The 13,741-nt window shown below is 37.5% G+C and overlaps 1 protein-coding gene across 2 annotated transcripts in view; it reads right to left on the bottom strand.

Annotated features, from left to right (window-relative positions):
- Positions 1 to 13,741, bottom strand: part of LOC138320929 (contactin-5-like) — a 38,059-nt gene that overhangs the window by 15,697 nt on the left and 8,621 nt on the right. For both annotated transcript variants that reach the window (XM_069264240.1, XM_069264238.1), the window contains exons 8-25: positions 12,477 to 12,630; positions 11,905 to 12,023; positions 9,773 to 9,886; positions 9,427 to 9,579; positions 8,975 to 9,090; positions 8,430 to 8,583; positions 8,012 to 8,218; positions 6,722 to 6,790; positions 6,343 to 6,472; positions 5,965 to 6,134; positions 5,560 to 5,697; positions 5,179 to 5,355; positions 4,929 to 4,999; positions 3,850 to 4,078; positions 2,321 to 2,391; positions 1,927 to 2,057; positions 1,346 to 1,458; positions 71 to 943 (exon numbers count right to left, since the gene is read on the bottom strand). In XM_069264240.1, the coding sequence (XP_069120341.1) occupies positions 71 to 943; positions 1,346 to 1,458; positions 1,927 to 2,057; positions 2,321 to 2,391; positions 3,850 to 4,078; positions 4,929 to 4,999; positions 5,179 to 5,355; positions 5,560 to 5,697; positions 5,965 to 6,134; positions 6,343 to 6,472; positions 6,722 to 6,790; positions 8,012 to 8,218; positions 8,430 to 8,583; positions 8,975 to 9,090; positions 9,427 to 9,579; positions 9,773 to 9,886; positions 11,905 to 12,023; positions 12,477 to 12,630 (3,189 nt within the window). The remainder of the gene's footprint in view (positions 1 to 70; positions 944 to 1,345; positions 1,459 to 1,926; positions 2,058 to 2,320; positions 2,392 to 3,849; positions 4,079 to 4,928; positions 5,000 to 5,178; positions 5,356 to 5,559; positions 5,698 to 5,964; positions 6,135 to 6,342; positions 6,473 to 6,721; positions 6,791 to 8,011; positions 8,219 to 8,429; positions 8,584 to 8,974; positions 9,091 to 9,426; positions 9,580 to 9,772; positions 9,887 to 11,904; positions 12,024 to 12,476; positions 12,631 to 13,741) is intronic.

Here is a 13,741-nt window from a genome sequence, read left to right as displayed (position 1 = left end):
TTCCCTTTTTTAAACTATGGATACATATTTTTTTTTAAATTTGAGTATTGACATATTAATAAAGTTTTACCTTGGTCGTGTAAGTGGTAACAAAGAGCCCATATGGATACATTCCCCTGGAGAAGCCATGCCTGCACATCCTCCTGAAGTGATGTCAGAACTGTACTGGTACTAGTCACGACCTGACCATCGTCCACTTTCACTGACCAGGCTGCCAAGACGTCCGACATGAGTGTCGCAGTAGCTTCCCCTCCATTAGAGGTTATGTTCAGTAGCAGTGTATCCAGGAGTTGTAGGGCTGTAGGGTTGGTCCTGATCAGTGCACTACACAAGGACTTCAGCTGATTCGAGTCAGAGGTCATCACCCAGTCAGGAAGGTCACTCTCTTGTGACTGGTCAGCATTGCGCTTCACTAAATGGTATGGTAATTTGAATGCATCTTTTGTTCTATTTTTGGCAAATTTTACATATTTTTTTCCATCAATGTTAAAGATTTCAACTCGATCTGAAGTTCTGTTTTGTTTGAATGATTTCCTTCCTCTATAGTCAATACTACTGATAAATTCACGGAGGACGTTTCTTTGAGATACAAACTGCGAATTCGTATTAGAAAGAAAATTATTAAAATCTTGTAGAGGAACTATTTCTTTGTCTGTGAAATCTTTACTGTGACCTTGATCTAAGTCGAATTTTGGCAATGACATTCCTACACTCCTTCTAACCATTGTCTGCTGTGGGTCTACACTAATATCCCCATTGAGTGTTGTATTAGCGTGCTCGCTCCCTTGTGCTGTATCTACACCTGTTCCTCCCTCACTAGATAAAATGTAATATTCCACATTGTAGCCTTGGATGACTCCATTTAACTGTGAAGGGGGATCCCAGCTTAAAGTGATACTGGTTGGTGTTGTTGTAAAGCGAATATTTGTCACTGCTCCTGCCGCTGAAAAAATATATAAGAGGACTTCTGTATGACATAAATCATTTATCTAAATGAAAAAATATATTGTATTATAACTTTGCCACTGTTTCAATCTAAAACAGTGTAATGCTGTGCCCAAGAATGGATATAGATCCTCCCAAACACAAAGAAATGTGAATTCTGCAGTTTCATATCATAATACAGAAGAGATCTGATGACACAGGTGAGTTAGATCTTAATTAACTACCAAGTCGTAATCAGAACTTTATGCGAAAATGGAGGAACAATGCAATCAATTACTGTTAAAGATCAAATGGGTATCAGTAAAGATTAAAATGCTTCTCTCAGCAACAAATATATGCCAAATCATGCATTGTTCCGAAATGTCATCTGTAATATAAATATATTATTATATAAGTCTACCTGCTTCCTTAGTCTTGACAATCATCCAATCAGTGAACGGTCCCTGTAGGGTGTTAGAGGGTCCAGAGATCAGAGCCACTCGGACCTGGTACTGAGTCCACGCTGCCAAGTTACTACGAATTAAATTATTGTTTCAGCTTTATTATTTATTACATTTTAAACGAACCGTTACTTAAAATCTCTCCCACTTAAACTGTTTTCCCTTATTCATTAATTAAATAAATCAATTTTAACTGTCAGTGAGTTAATTAAGAGAAGTAAGATTTACATAAGTAAGTTCTTGCAAAATATACAATAGATAAGACACTCAATGCTCCAGAAGAGTGTGTGTTAGGATCGGATTTTAACAAGAATCCTTGCAACACAAACTCAGGTAACATCTAGTCAAAGTCTCCTGTTAACAACTGAAAACCTACAAAACAAATTTTGGTAAATATCTGTCTTTTTCCATTTTGCTACACAATAGAATACTTGTTAACTGAATACATTTAAGTTTGAAGCAATGATCTCAAAAAGTGATAAGAATACAGATTGATACCAATAAAGCATTTAAAGTAACCTTAAGCTTCCAGCCAGCCTACCTGATATGGAGACTGAGAGTATCCAGATTATAAGTGTTGATAGTCTCTGATGTGTCGCCACCATTCTCGTATTTACCATACTCCACCAGGAACCCGGTCAGTTCACTGTTCCATGTAGCTGGGTCTGGCAGCTGTTTACAACACAAATTCAAGTTTAGAAGTAAATCAAGTAAGGGAAATTGGAGCAGATATATAGGAGCTAGCCTCAATAAGAAAATAAAAGTGAGAAATCGCCTATTATGGACTTACTGTGAGTTCAGTAAATAGTCATAACATCAAATGATACATTGACCAAAAAATGCTTTATTTATTGTTGCCAAAATTAAGATTCTACACCTAGTCTATAACAACTTATTAACATAATATCATATCATATACTATAATAAGTACTTACACTGAACATGACTTTGACAGTATCCATAGAAACAGCCTCAACAACAAGATTGGAAGGCTTTCCTGACGGTGCTGCAAGGGAGAGCAATGGAAAGTAAAAACCGAAAATTTGTATGGAAGAAGAACAGATTTGTCAAGTTACAAAGTAGCAAATAATCAAAATTCTTCAGATGCATATCCAGTATAGCAGGTAGTTTTAAATAATCATGGTCATTGGAGTGTTTTGAATGTATGGCTAGTAGTCACTGTGATGGTCACACAGAGGTAATGTCAGTATACACCTGGCCATAAGTTATAGAGCACAGTTTTTATTTGGAAAAAATCAATGAATTATTTTTTTCATTTCGAAAAAATGGACATTTATATAAAACAAATATGTGTCCTTAAATTTCATGGATCACTGACTATCCAGTAACACGTGTACTCTACGAGAACACGCTCTGAATAGGAGATCCCCCTACCTATAAACAAAACATAAGTTTGGGCTGGCTGCACACGGATGCATTTGCGCATGTATACTGTCAATGTTTGTTACACCTGTTGCTGGTGTTTATGATGGTCAGGCTCGTCGAAAACTAACAAATGCTAAAAGATGGCAAGCAACAGGCATGATAAAAGTTGGTATATGTTGTACATGTTTGTGGAACATTAGGTTTTAGCGAAGGATCCATTGGAGTGACGAAAGCCGTTTTTAAGTTGTCCAACTGAAGGAAGGGTTCATGCTTTAGTAGATTGTGCCATCCTAATGGACGATAATGGTATACTGCACAGGGCCCACCTAGTACAGGAATATCTCCAGAGGAGCTCATAGAGACTATCCCATGACCTGCAATGTCACCAGACATGAACCTCATTGAGCATATGTGGGAATTTCTTTGACAAAAAGCCAATTCATGAGTTCTAAGATGCCAAAATATTGCAGAATTATGAGCTACTTTGGTTCAGGAATGAAAGAAATTCCCTCAAAATCAACTTCAACATCTGGTCCATGGCATGGGATGAATGGTACAGGAATTGTATCTGAAGTACGGAGGCACCACCATATATTGACAATTGTATGGTCATTTGAACTTGTTGATGAGTTTTTGCATTGGGACAAGTTATGGAATATGAAATTACATGGAGTGATCTTGTGAAAAAACACCAATGAATTGAAACTTTTAAAATATTTTTGAAAATGTCTTTACAGAGCATGTCTTTAAATCCATGTCACAGATCAGGGTTTACATGCATTTCCTTTTGATAATGTAAGATATCTTCATAGATTTAAAAACATTATTATTATTGCATATCCATGTGAATTTCCATTCTTTTTTGTGCTTTAAAATAACTGACAAACTCATGTCCATCAAAAAGTACCGTAGGTGTGCTCCCTACCACTTGGATGAAAACACATGTAAACAGATTCATAGCCAAGTAGCAGAGAGTTCAGACATTTAAATTTTAAAGAAATGGATGAAAACTTCTTATGCAAACTGATTAAGTTGATGAAATCTTACACATAAGAGGAGATAACTCTGGACTACATACCAGCCTGTTGGGTACGGACAAGGATCTCACTGGATGGAGGACCAACACCTCCAGCATTCTCAGCCTCCACAATAAAAGAGTACCAGCTCCATGGTAACAGTCCAGTGACATTGACCTTTTGTTCTGTATTGCTGACTTCAATGTCATTCAGGAAGGTGAAGGTCGCAGCCGGTCGATAGCGAACATGATATTTCGTTATTGGGCCATGTTGTAGGGACAAAGGTACAGGCTGAAATTTTAAAATTTCTATTTTCAATAAGGGATGAAAATGCAATAATCAAAAGATTCCACCATTTCATAATTATGTGTAAGTAAAATAATAATAATTATAACGAAAACTGAACATTGCTTATTCATATTTTTATCTAATACAGTGGAACTCGGTTAATACAAACTCGAAGGGACCGAGATAAAACTTTGAGTTATCCAAGTGTTCGAATTAAGCGAGTTCTCATGTCTACTGACGATCTCTTTACTTGGTATATATAGACCAGTTCCATGTCGTAAAATGATGTGAGCAAGAGAGATGTCAAAATCACCGATTGTAGTTGCAAAATTATAACAATAAAACAGAGATATATATTTTAAAATGCTGTTCTACAGCAGATTTATGGAGAAAAAAAATGTCATTTTCGGTGAACAAGTCCAAAAAATCTTATTTCGAGTTATAAGAACATTTTATGTATGATTTTTGTCATTCAGACCCAAAATTTACTTCGTATTATCCGAGTTCTTCGAGTTTTCCAAATTCAAATTATCCAAGTTCTTTAAACAAAGATAAAAAGGGAATTCGGCCTGGATCGGCAAAGTACTTCGTATTAAGCCGGGTTGTCGAATTATCCGAGTTCGTATCAACCAAGTTCCACTATAGTCACATGGGCCTTGCTAAATCTTTTATCATGAAGCAAACTGACTTAGAAAAGGAAACATTTAACCTAAAAACCTTGCCCATTGAAAAAAGAATGATGTACATGTATATAATATGAACTGAAATCAAATCTATGGTTTTCTGCATATTTTCGTCAGATTCAGTTCAATTAATGTTATTAATTAAACACTTGACTTATCATAAGACTTACATTCCATGTGACCTGAACATCATAGGGTGATAAAGAAACCACCATCACCCCTACAGGACTGCCTTTAGGAGCTGTGAATATACAGAGTAAAATATCACAATACATCAAATACATGTAGCACTACTATGGTTGTAGATAAGTTTCCCCATAACTCTTCTCCATTCTCTATGATTTACCTGTGACACCTGTCTTGGTGCCTATGGTTGTAGATAAGTTTCCCCATAGCTCTACTCCATTCTCAATGATTTACCTGTGACACCTGTCTTGGTGTCTATGGTTGTAGATAAGTTTCCCCATAGTTCTACTTCATTCTCTATGGTAGCCCCTTGTACGGAGAACTCGTAGTCAGAGTAGGGGTCAAGGTTCACCACCGTGTAGGTAGGGGCAACTACTTGTCCATTGATGAAGAATTCAACAGTCTTTGGACCTAAAGCAACATAAAATCAGGCTTTTTTATATTAAGTATTATCTATAAATCTCAATGCGCTAAATACATTCTCTCAAGTCCAATATTGAAAATTAAAATCAAAATTTAGAATTTTCCAAGAATGGTATAAATATCAATAAACATAAACTAAATTGATTTAATGCGTTAAAATAGATAATCAAGACAAAGCCTCATGGTATTTACCAAGTCCGCCAACTCTGTGTTTGTACCAGATCCTGTACTTCCTGATCTCTCCATTGGTCTGGGCAGGAATTTCCCACGTCAGTTCTACCTGGGTAGGACTCACACCTGTCACACGCAGATTCCTGGGTGCTGATGGACCTAGCAGCCAAATATAATATTTAACTACATGTACATAAAAAAAGTTATAACAGCTGCTGTAATTAACTGCTAAAACTTTTTTTCTCTCTGAAAATGGCATTCATCTTTGATTTTTTTTTCCATTTTTGGATTCCATGATTATATTTTTAATGATCGAGGCAATCTTTCTTAATTATTCAGGGATCTTGATACCTTTACAATATTTCATAATTATTTCTTTGATACTTATTTCTCATTGTATCATAATCCCATTATTCCCATACATACCTGAATCAAATGTCTTTGCAAACTTGATGTTGCTGTGCTCTCCCTCCCCGGCAGTGTTTACAGCTGACATTGTGAAGTAGTACTCAGCCCCTGGGGTGAGGTATTGAACCAGGAACGCTGTCTCGGTGCCCAGTATAACTGAAGGGTGTCGGATATAGTCTAGGTCTAACCTGTATTACACAAATAATAGGTCAGAAAAAATCAAACCTAATTTGCAATTTCAAAACAATTTCTATCTACGTTATAACAGTTATATAGAAAATTTTAATTCAATCAATATTAAATGCCTTCCATGTGCAGTATGGAATGCGATTACACTTATTCTAACGATAAGGTGTAAAATGTTCAATCACATGAAATCCATTAAAAAACACTTACTTTTCCTTGTAGTAAAGGACGTACTGGGAGACAATGGTGTGAGTTTTCTGTGTAACAGGTTTCCATGTCACTTGTATTGCCGAGGAGGATATTGGGGTTGGGTCCATCAGCTGGGGAGGCATGGGAGACTCTGCCAAATACAAAAACATATCATTAGTTTGGGTCAGCTGGGAAAAAAAACTTTACTAGAAATATGTCCAAATGAAATAAGGCTGAGATAGACATAGGTACAACTATATGTCCCTTAATTCACGTCACGCACAATTAAGATAGTCATAGATATAATATTAATAAGTAATGTCATTATATGCTTTGTTTTACAACAGTACATTTGAGTATAATATTCTATCTGACTAGTAAATGCTCATAACATTCTCACCTATAACAAATACGTTGATTTCCATTTCTGATGTACCGGCTAAATTGTCTGCTAGACATTTGTACTCTCCTGCAATAAACGTCATATGTGAAAGACTGTTTCAAAAATTATCTGTGCAAGACACTTCTGGTCTGATTATCAACTATTTACAAACAGTATACAAAATCAAATCAAAACTGCCTCGCCTCCACTATCCAGCAACCATTTTCAATGCGATTAAAAACATTGACAAGAGGCCCATTGACCTTAACGGTCACCTGAGTTTGGATATATAATGAAAACAAAAACATATGAATACTATATAATGGCCCTTAAGTCCGTCAGTGATTTAATAGATTTAACTTTTTAATCTATGAAGTTTATATGCTTCCATCAAACTTGAGAACTCAAAAGAAGATTTTTTGAAATTTTAGTAATTTTGACTTTATTTGGCCCCACCCCTCAGGTCCCTTACAGGGTCATCAAAGACCGATATGAATGTTAAAATGTTATATCTCAGGTTAATAATTCTTATCAAGTTTGACTCATTTCTTATGAAATTGAGCAAATAATGTTCATAAATGTGTTTTTCCTATAGAAACTAAAGTAAACTTGACTCCCTCTCCAGAGGGATATGTGAGATCCCAGAATAATAAAATTCACTATCTTTGTAAGGGAACTTAAGGCCTTTCCATCTATGAAAAGCATTTGATTCTACCATTTCCAGAATTTTAGAATAAGATTTTTGAAGTTTTAGTCTATTTGACCCCTTTTGACCCCTCTCCTAAGGCCCCTGGGGGTCAGTCATGGAAAATTTGCTGACAACATTTGACTCATTTCCTATAAAAAATGACCAAATAATGTTCAAAAATGTGTTTTCCCTATATAAACTATAGTAAACTTATCCCCTCCACAAGGGAAAACGAGAGACTCCAGGGTCATATAATTCACAATTTTTGTAATGGACCTTTAGACCTTTCTATCTATGAAGATTATTTGATTCTACCACATCTGTGAGTGGAGAAGAAGATTTTTGAAATTTTAGTCAATTTTACCCCTTTTGGCCCCTTCCACAGCCCCCTGAGGGGATGGGGGTCATATAATTCACAATTTTGATTGGTCTTATGCCTTAAAAGATTTGTGCAAAATTTCATTGAAATTGATTCAACGATTTTGGAGAAGGAGTCAAAAACGTAAATTTTTTACAGACACACAACGGATGACGCATGACGACGGAGAAAAGGCGATAATCTCAGGTGACCTAAAAACTTCTAATGCTTTAAACATCAATGAAAATTAAATAATGAGAACCTGCATCAGAGATTGCTGCAGCCCTGACCAGTAATCTGTGTCTCTCAGGGAACGACACGCGACCATCAAATGTGGGTGCGACCTGGATGCCTTCATGTCTCCAGTTAATACTGGGCGCAGGGACACCATCCACCAGACAAGTAAGTTCTAGATCCTTAGTTACATACACAATGGCATTCCCTACAATTCTGTGTACTCGGGGAGGCACTAAAAATTTAGAAACAGTAAACATGGTATAAAACTAAATGGCGGACACTGAATAGTTTCTCATTTAAGATAAATGTTACGACGTCATGTACATTTCAATAGTATATCTCAGAATGTCAATACTAAAAATAGTACTTTGCACAAGTGAAATAACGAAGTCAAATGTTTTGGTAGGATAATATTTACAATGAAGCTGACATATTTTACACACCATGTAGGGCTATGATGGCTGTGGAACTAATGGCACCCTCCATGCTGGCCGCTACACATGTGTATTTACCCACATGTAACCAAGATGTATCTGTCACCTGAAGGCGGCGCTTATCCAGAGACACAAATATCCCTGGGGGAAATAAATTGGTCCCCTGAAACAAAACATCAACACATTATCATCATGCAAACATTATTTAAGTCTTTTTAATTCCTTTAGAAGGCACAAAACTTTCATGAAACAATAATAGTACAAGATTAAGGAATTTTGGGAAATGGAGTCTGCAGTAAGGTTTTTACCTGGATGTATGTTGACAGTCAAAATGTTGGTGACAGCTCTAGTGCCATGGTTTGGTATATATTATATATAACGCTGCCTTCCCTAAAGGAATATGTGATGCTTAAATAGTTCAAGTAAAGGACATTGAGTGGACAATGTGTGGGAAGAAGAATAGACAAATTAAGCAAATAGAAAAAAATAAATGCAGAAACGAGGGGATGAAAAAAGTACATGTTACTACATAATTGTCTTATTATCTTATTTACATTAAAGAGCCAGTCAACAGAGGGTTTAGGGTTCCCATCAACTTCACAAGTCAGATTGAAGCCTTGGCCAGCCAAAACCACTTGGTCCTCTGGGATCTGAACAAAGAATGGTGTTGCTGAAAACCAACCAAACAAAATTATCAGAGCATAAAATCAATCTTACAAAACATCTAATATCAATATAAGTTATCTTCATTTACTTATTACTATTTCTGACTATATCTGCTCCTTATTTTTCATCCCTTTAAATTGATATAATATATTATTACCCTATAGTGGACAATCTGTAAAAGAATGTAATGAACACGCTTTCAACAAATTCATGGTTATAACATAGCAATTTTCATTCCCCATCAAGGTTCATATAAGATGTCTGTAATATGTGTATAACAAACAATACTTATAACAAAAGGATTTGTTTGTCCATAGAATTTTGTTATAACCAATACTACCTAGAACAACGAGTTCAGCCTGCGATGAAGCCTCTCCTGCCTCATTGGTTGCCTGGCAACCATAAAAACCAGCATCAGCAATCTTCACATCGTGGATAATCAGACCATCCTCCACAGGTGAAAATCGCTCACTTTGTGTCAGCAGCACAGAGTCTGAACATCAATTTAAAAGAACAAAGTTAGGACTTTTAGTTTAACATTTGCTGTTAAAATATACATTATAGAATTCTATCAACAGTCAAAATACATGTTTTGATATGAAAATCATAGAACTCAATAGCACTAGTTTATAGTGAAGGCATGATATTTAGTGCAAGATTCACTTGTGACAGATGAGTATTTTTACCTTTGTACCACGTAACAGTAGGATTGGGGTCACCATACACTCCACAGGTAATCTTGACCTCTGACCCAGCTTTGGCCGTAATGTTAGCAACTGGATTGACAATTATAACTGGAACTGTAAAGTAAGAATTACATTTATTTTATCAAAAACTGTTACATTTGTAATTGATAAATAGTAAAACCAATCACTTACTACAATGGAAATAATAGTTATAAAGAATTAATTATAGAAATAAAGTTCTATCAAAACCTGTTGACCTATACTGTAAATATATACCAAAAACAATCAAAAAGACTGAGTATACTTGATATACCTACCAAATACTCTGATGTAGGCGACGGTCTCCCTGACTCCGTAACTGTTACTGATCCTACAGAATTACCTACCTAATACTCTGATGTAGGCGTTGGTCTCCCTGACTCCATAACTGGTCCTACAGAATTACCTACCAAATACTCTGATGTAGGTGTCAGTCTCCCTGACTCCGTAACTGTTACTGGTCCTACAGAATTACCTATCTAATACTCTGACATAGGCGTTGGTCTCCCTGACTCCATAACTGGTCCTACAGAATTACCTACCTAATACTCTGACATAGGCGTCAGTCTCCCTGACTCCGTAACTGTTACTGGTCCTACAGAATTACCTATCTAATACTCTGATGTAGGCGTTGGTCTCCCTGACTCCATAACTGGTCCTACAGAATTACCTACCTAATACTCTGATGTAGGCGTTGGTCTCCCTGACTCCATAACTGTTACTGGTCCTACAGAATTACCTACCTAATACTCTGACATAGGCGTCAGTCTCCCTGACTCCGTAACTGTTACTGGTCCTACAGAATTACCTACCTAATACTCTGATGTAGGTGTCAGTCTCCCTGACTCCGTAACTGTTACTGGTCCTACAGAATTACCTACCTAATACTCTGATGTAGGCGTTGGTCTCCCTGACTCCATAACTGGTCCTACAGAATTACCTACCAAATACTCTGATGTAGGCGTTGGTCTCCCTGACTCCATACTGGTCCTACAGAATTACCTACCTAATACTCTGATGTAGGTGTCAGTCTCCCTGACTCCGTAACTGTTACTGGTCCTACAGAATTACCTACCTAATACTCTGATGTAGGTGTCAGTCTCCCTGACTCCGTAACTGTTACTGGTCCTACAGAATTACCTACCTTATACTCTGATGTAGGCGTTGGTCTCCCTGACTCCGTAACTGTTACTGGTCCTACAAAATTACCTACCTAATACTCTGATGTAGGCGTCGGTCTCCCTGACTCCATAACTGGTCCTACAGAATTACCTACCAAATACTCTGACGTAGGCGTCAGTCTCCCTGACTCCGTAACTGTTACTGGTCCTACAGAATTACCTACCTAATACTCTGACATAGGCGTCAGTCTCCCTGACTCCGTAACTGTTACTGGTCCTACAGAATTACCTACCTAATACTCTGATGTAGGTGTCAGTCTCCCTGACTCCGTAACTGTTACTGGTCCTACAGAATTACCTACCTTATACTCCGATGTAGGGCGTCGGTCTCCCTGACTCCGTAACTATTACTGGTCCTACAGAATTACCTACCAAATACTCTGACGTAGGCGTCAGTCTCCCTGACTCCGTAACTGTTACTGGTCCTACAGAATTACCTACCTAATACTCTGATGTAGGCGTCAGTCTCCCTGACTCCGTAACTGTTACTGGTCCTACAGAATTACCTACCTAATACTCTGACATAGGCGTCAGTCTCCCTGACTCCGTAACTGTTACTGGTCCTACAGAATTACCTACCTTATACTCTGATGTAGGATTCGGTCTCCCTGACTCCGTAACTGTTACTGGTCCTACAGAATTACCTACCTAATACTCTGACATAGGTGTCAGTCTCCCTGACTACGTAACTGTTACTGGTCCTACAGAATTACCTACCTTATACTCTGATGTAGGCGTCGGTCTCCCTGACTCCATAACTGGTCCTACAGAATTACCTACCTAATACTCTGATGTAGGCGTCGGTCTCCCTGACTCCATAACTGGTCCTACAGAATTACCTACCTAATACTCTGATGTAGGCGTTGGTCTCCCTGACTCCGTAACTGTCACTGGTCCTACAGAATTACCTACCTAATACTCTGACATAGGCGTCAGTCTCCTTAACTCCGTAACTGTTACTGGCACGACAAGTGTAAGTTCCTTCGTAGGCCTTGCTGACGTCTGCGATGTGTATCACCTGGTAATTATGTCTGTAACAAGTCATTCCAAATTTCCGAATTAAAACAAATTAAATTATTCATAAAATAATAATTTAAATGCAAATTACTGTTTTAAAAGCATTCTAAGGTCTGTTTTATTTTCCATCATCATGCATCATGAATATTATTTAAATGGTTTGATATCAACAAATTGAAGTTCCTTCCACATTTCTACCGTTGGATTTGAACTATTTTACAACATCATCCATTTTAGACTACACTTAAACCAACTGAATAGCTTTAATATGCCTTAAAGTGATGTAATGTTGATATCAATATGAATTGTGTCATCAGCTAGATAATATTCAGAGTTTTACAAGACCTTTCTCACTTGCTTATTGAACTTATTCATACCTGAAAATTTGTAATGGACTGTTCTAGCACTTGGTTTAAAAGAGTCTAAATGTGTCTGCATGGGTGAATGAGTTAAAAGATGATACTAACGTAAAGGTAACTTGACTGTTTGGGACGACATCAATGCGATCTTGTAGCCAGCGGATCTCGGGAAAGGGGTCACCACTCACCAAACAGGTCAAAGACACCCCCTCACCCTTAATGGCCGTCACACCAATAGGAGGCTGGATGAAGATTGGAGCACCTGGACAGAGGACAAACATTGCAATAGAAACAGAGTCCTGCATATCAAATAATGATCTAGTTTGACCTAGAGAAATCTGTAAAATTGCGTTATTGTTTGATCATTTATGCTTCCTAGTGTAATAATAAGATATTCCTCTGACTGAGAGGGCACATTTTTTATCTATGATACTGATCTAAAAGCACATATTTTATCTTGAATAGAAAAATTATTTTATGTGGAATTGAGTTTTTGTGAGTCCATCAATAAACAAACAATTACAATAATTTTTGGGGCGGCAGTGTCATTATTTGTGACACTTATTGAAAATAATCAAGAATGAGCAGTCAGCCATAAAATTATTTCCTCATGAAGATACACTATGTCGATTGTCTAGAAACTGTGAATTACAAATATGGAAACAACAAATTCTGTTTTTATATAAAAATAAGAGGCACAGAGGGCCTGTATCGCTCACCTGGTTTGTTATGCCAAGTAATGTTCCAAAATACAGGTTCATTGTACCTTTTCTGAAGGAATTCGAATATTTACATCTAATTCCCCTATTGGGCCCCACCTGTTTCCCTTCCCTAATGGACGTTTGTGGCCAAATTTGGTCACAATCCATGCAAAACTCTAGGACAAGTAGGGATTTAAAGGATTTACCTCTATTTCCCCTATTGGGCCTCGCCCCTCCTTCCCCCGAGGGGGTCAGAGCCAAAATTTATACAAATTCTGTTCCCCTTCCCCAGAGAATGTTTGTTGCCAAATTTGGTCACAATCCATGCAGAACTCTAGGACAAGTAGCGATTTATAGGATTTACCCCTATTTCCCCTATTGGGCCCCACCCCTCCTGCCCCCGAGGGGGTCAGAGCCAAAATTTAAACAAGTTCTGTTCCCCTTCACCCATGGGTGTTTGTGGCTAAATTTGGTCACAATCCATGCAGAACTCCTGGACAAGTAGTGATTTAAAGGATTTACCTCTATTTCCCCTATTGGGCCCCTCCTGCCCCCGGGGGGTCAGAGTCAAAATTTATACAAGTTCTGTTCCCCTTCCCCAGAGAATGTCTGTGGCCAAATTTGGTTACAATCCATGCAGAACTCTAGGACAAGTAGCGATTTATAGGATTT

The sequence above is a fragment of the Argopecten irradians genome, chromosome 4 (genome assembly GCF_041381155.1).
Source record: "Argopecten irradians isolate NY chromosome 4, Ai_NY, whole genome shotgun sequence".
Classification (NCBI taxonomy): domain Eukaryota; kingdom Metazoa; phylum Mollusca; class Bivalvia; order Pectinida; family Pectinidae; genus Argopecten; species Argopecten irradians.
The sequence above is the reverse complement of the archived record's forward strand: the minus strand, read 5'-3'. Positions and strand labels throughout refer to the sequence as shown.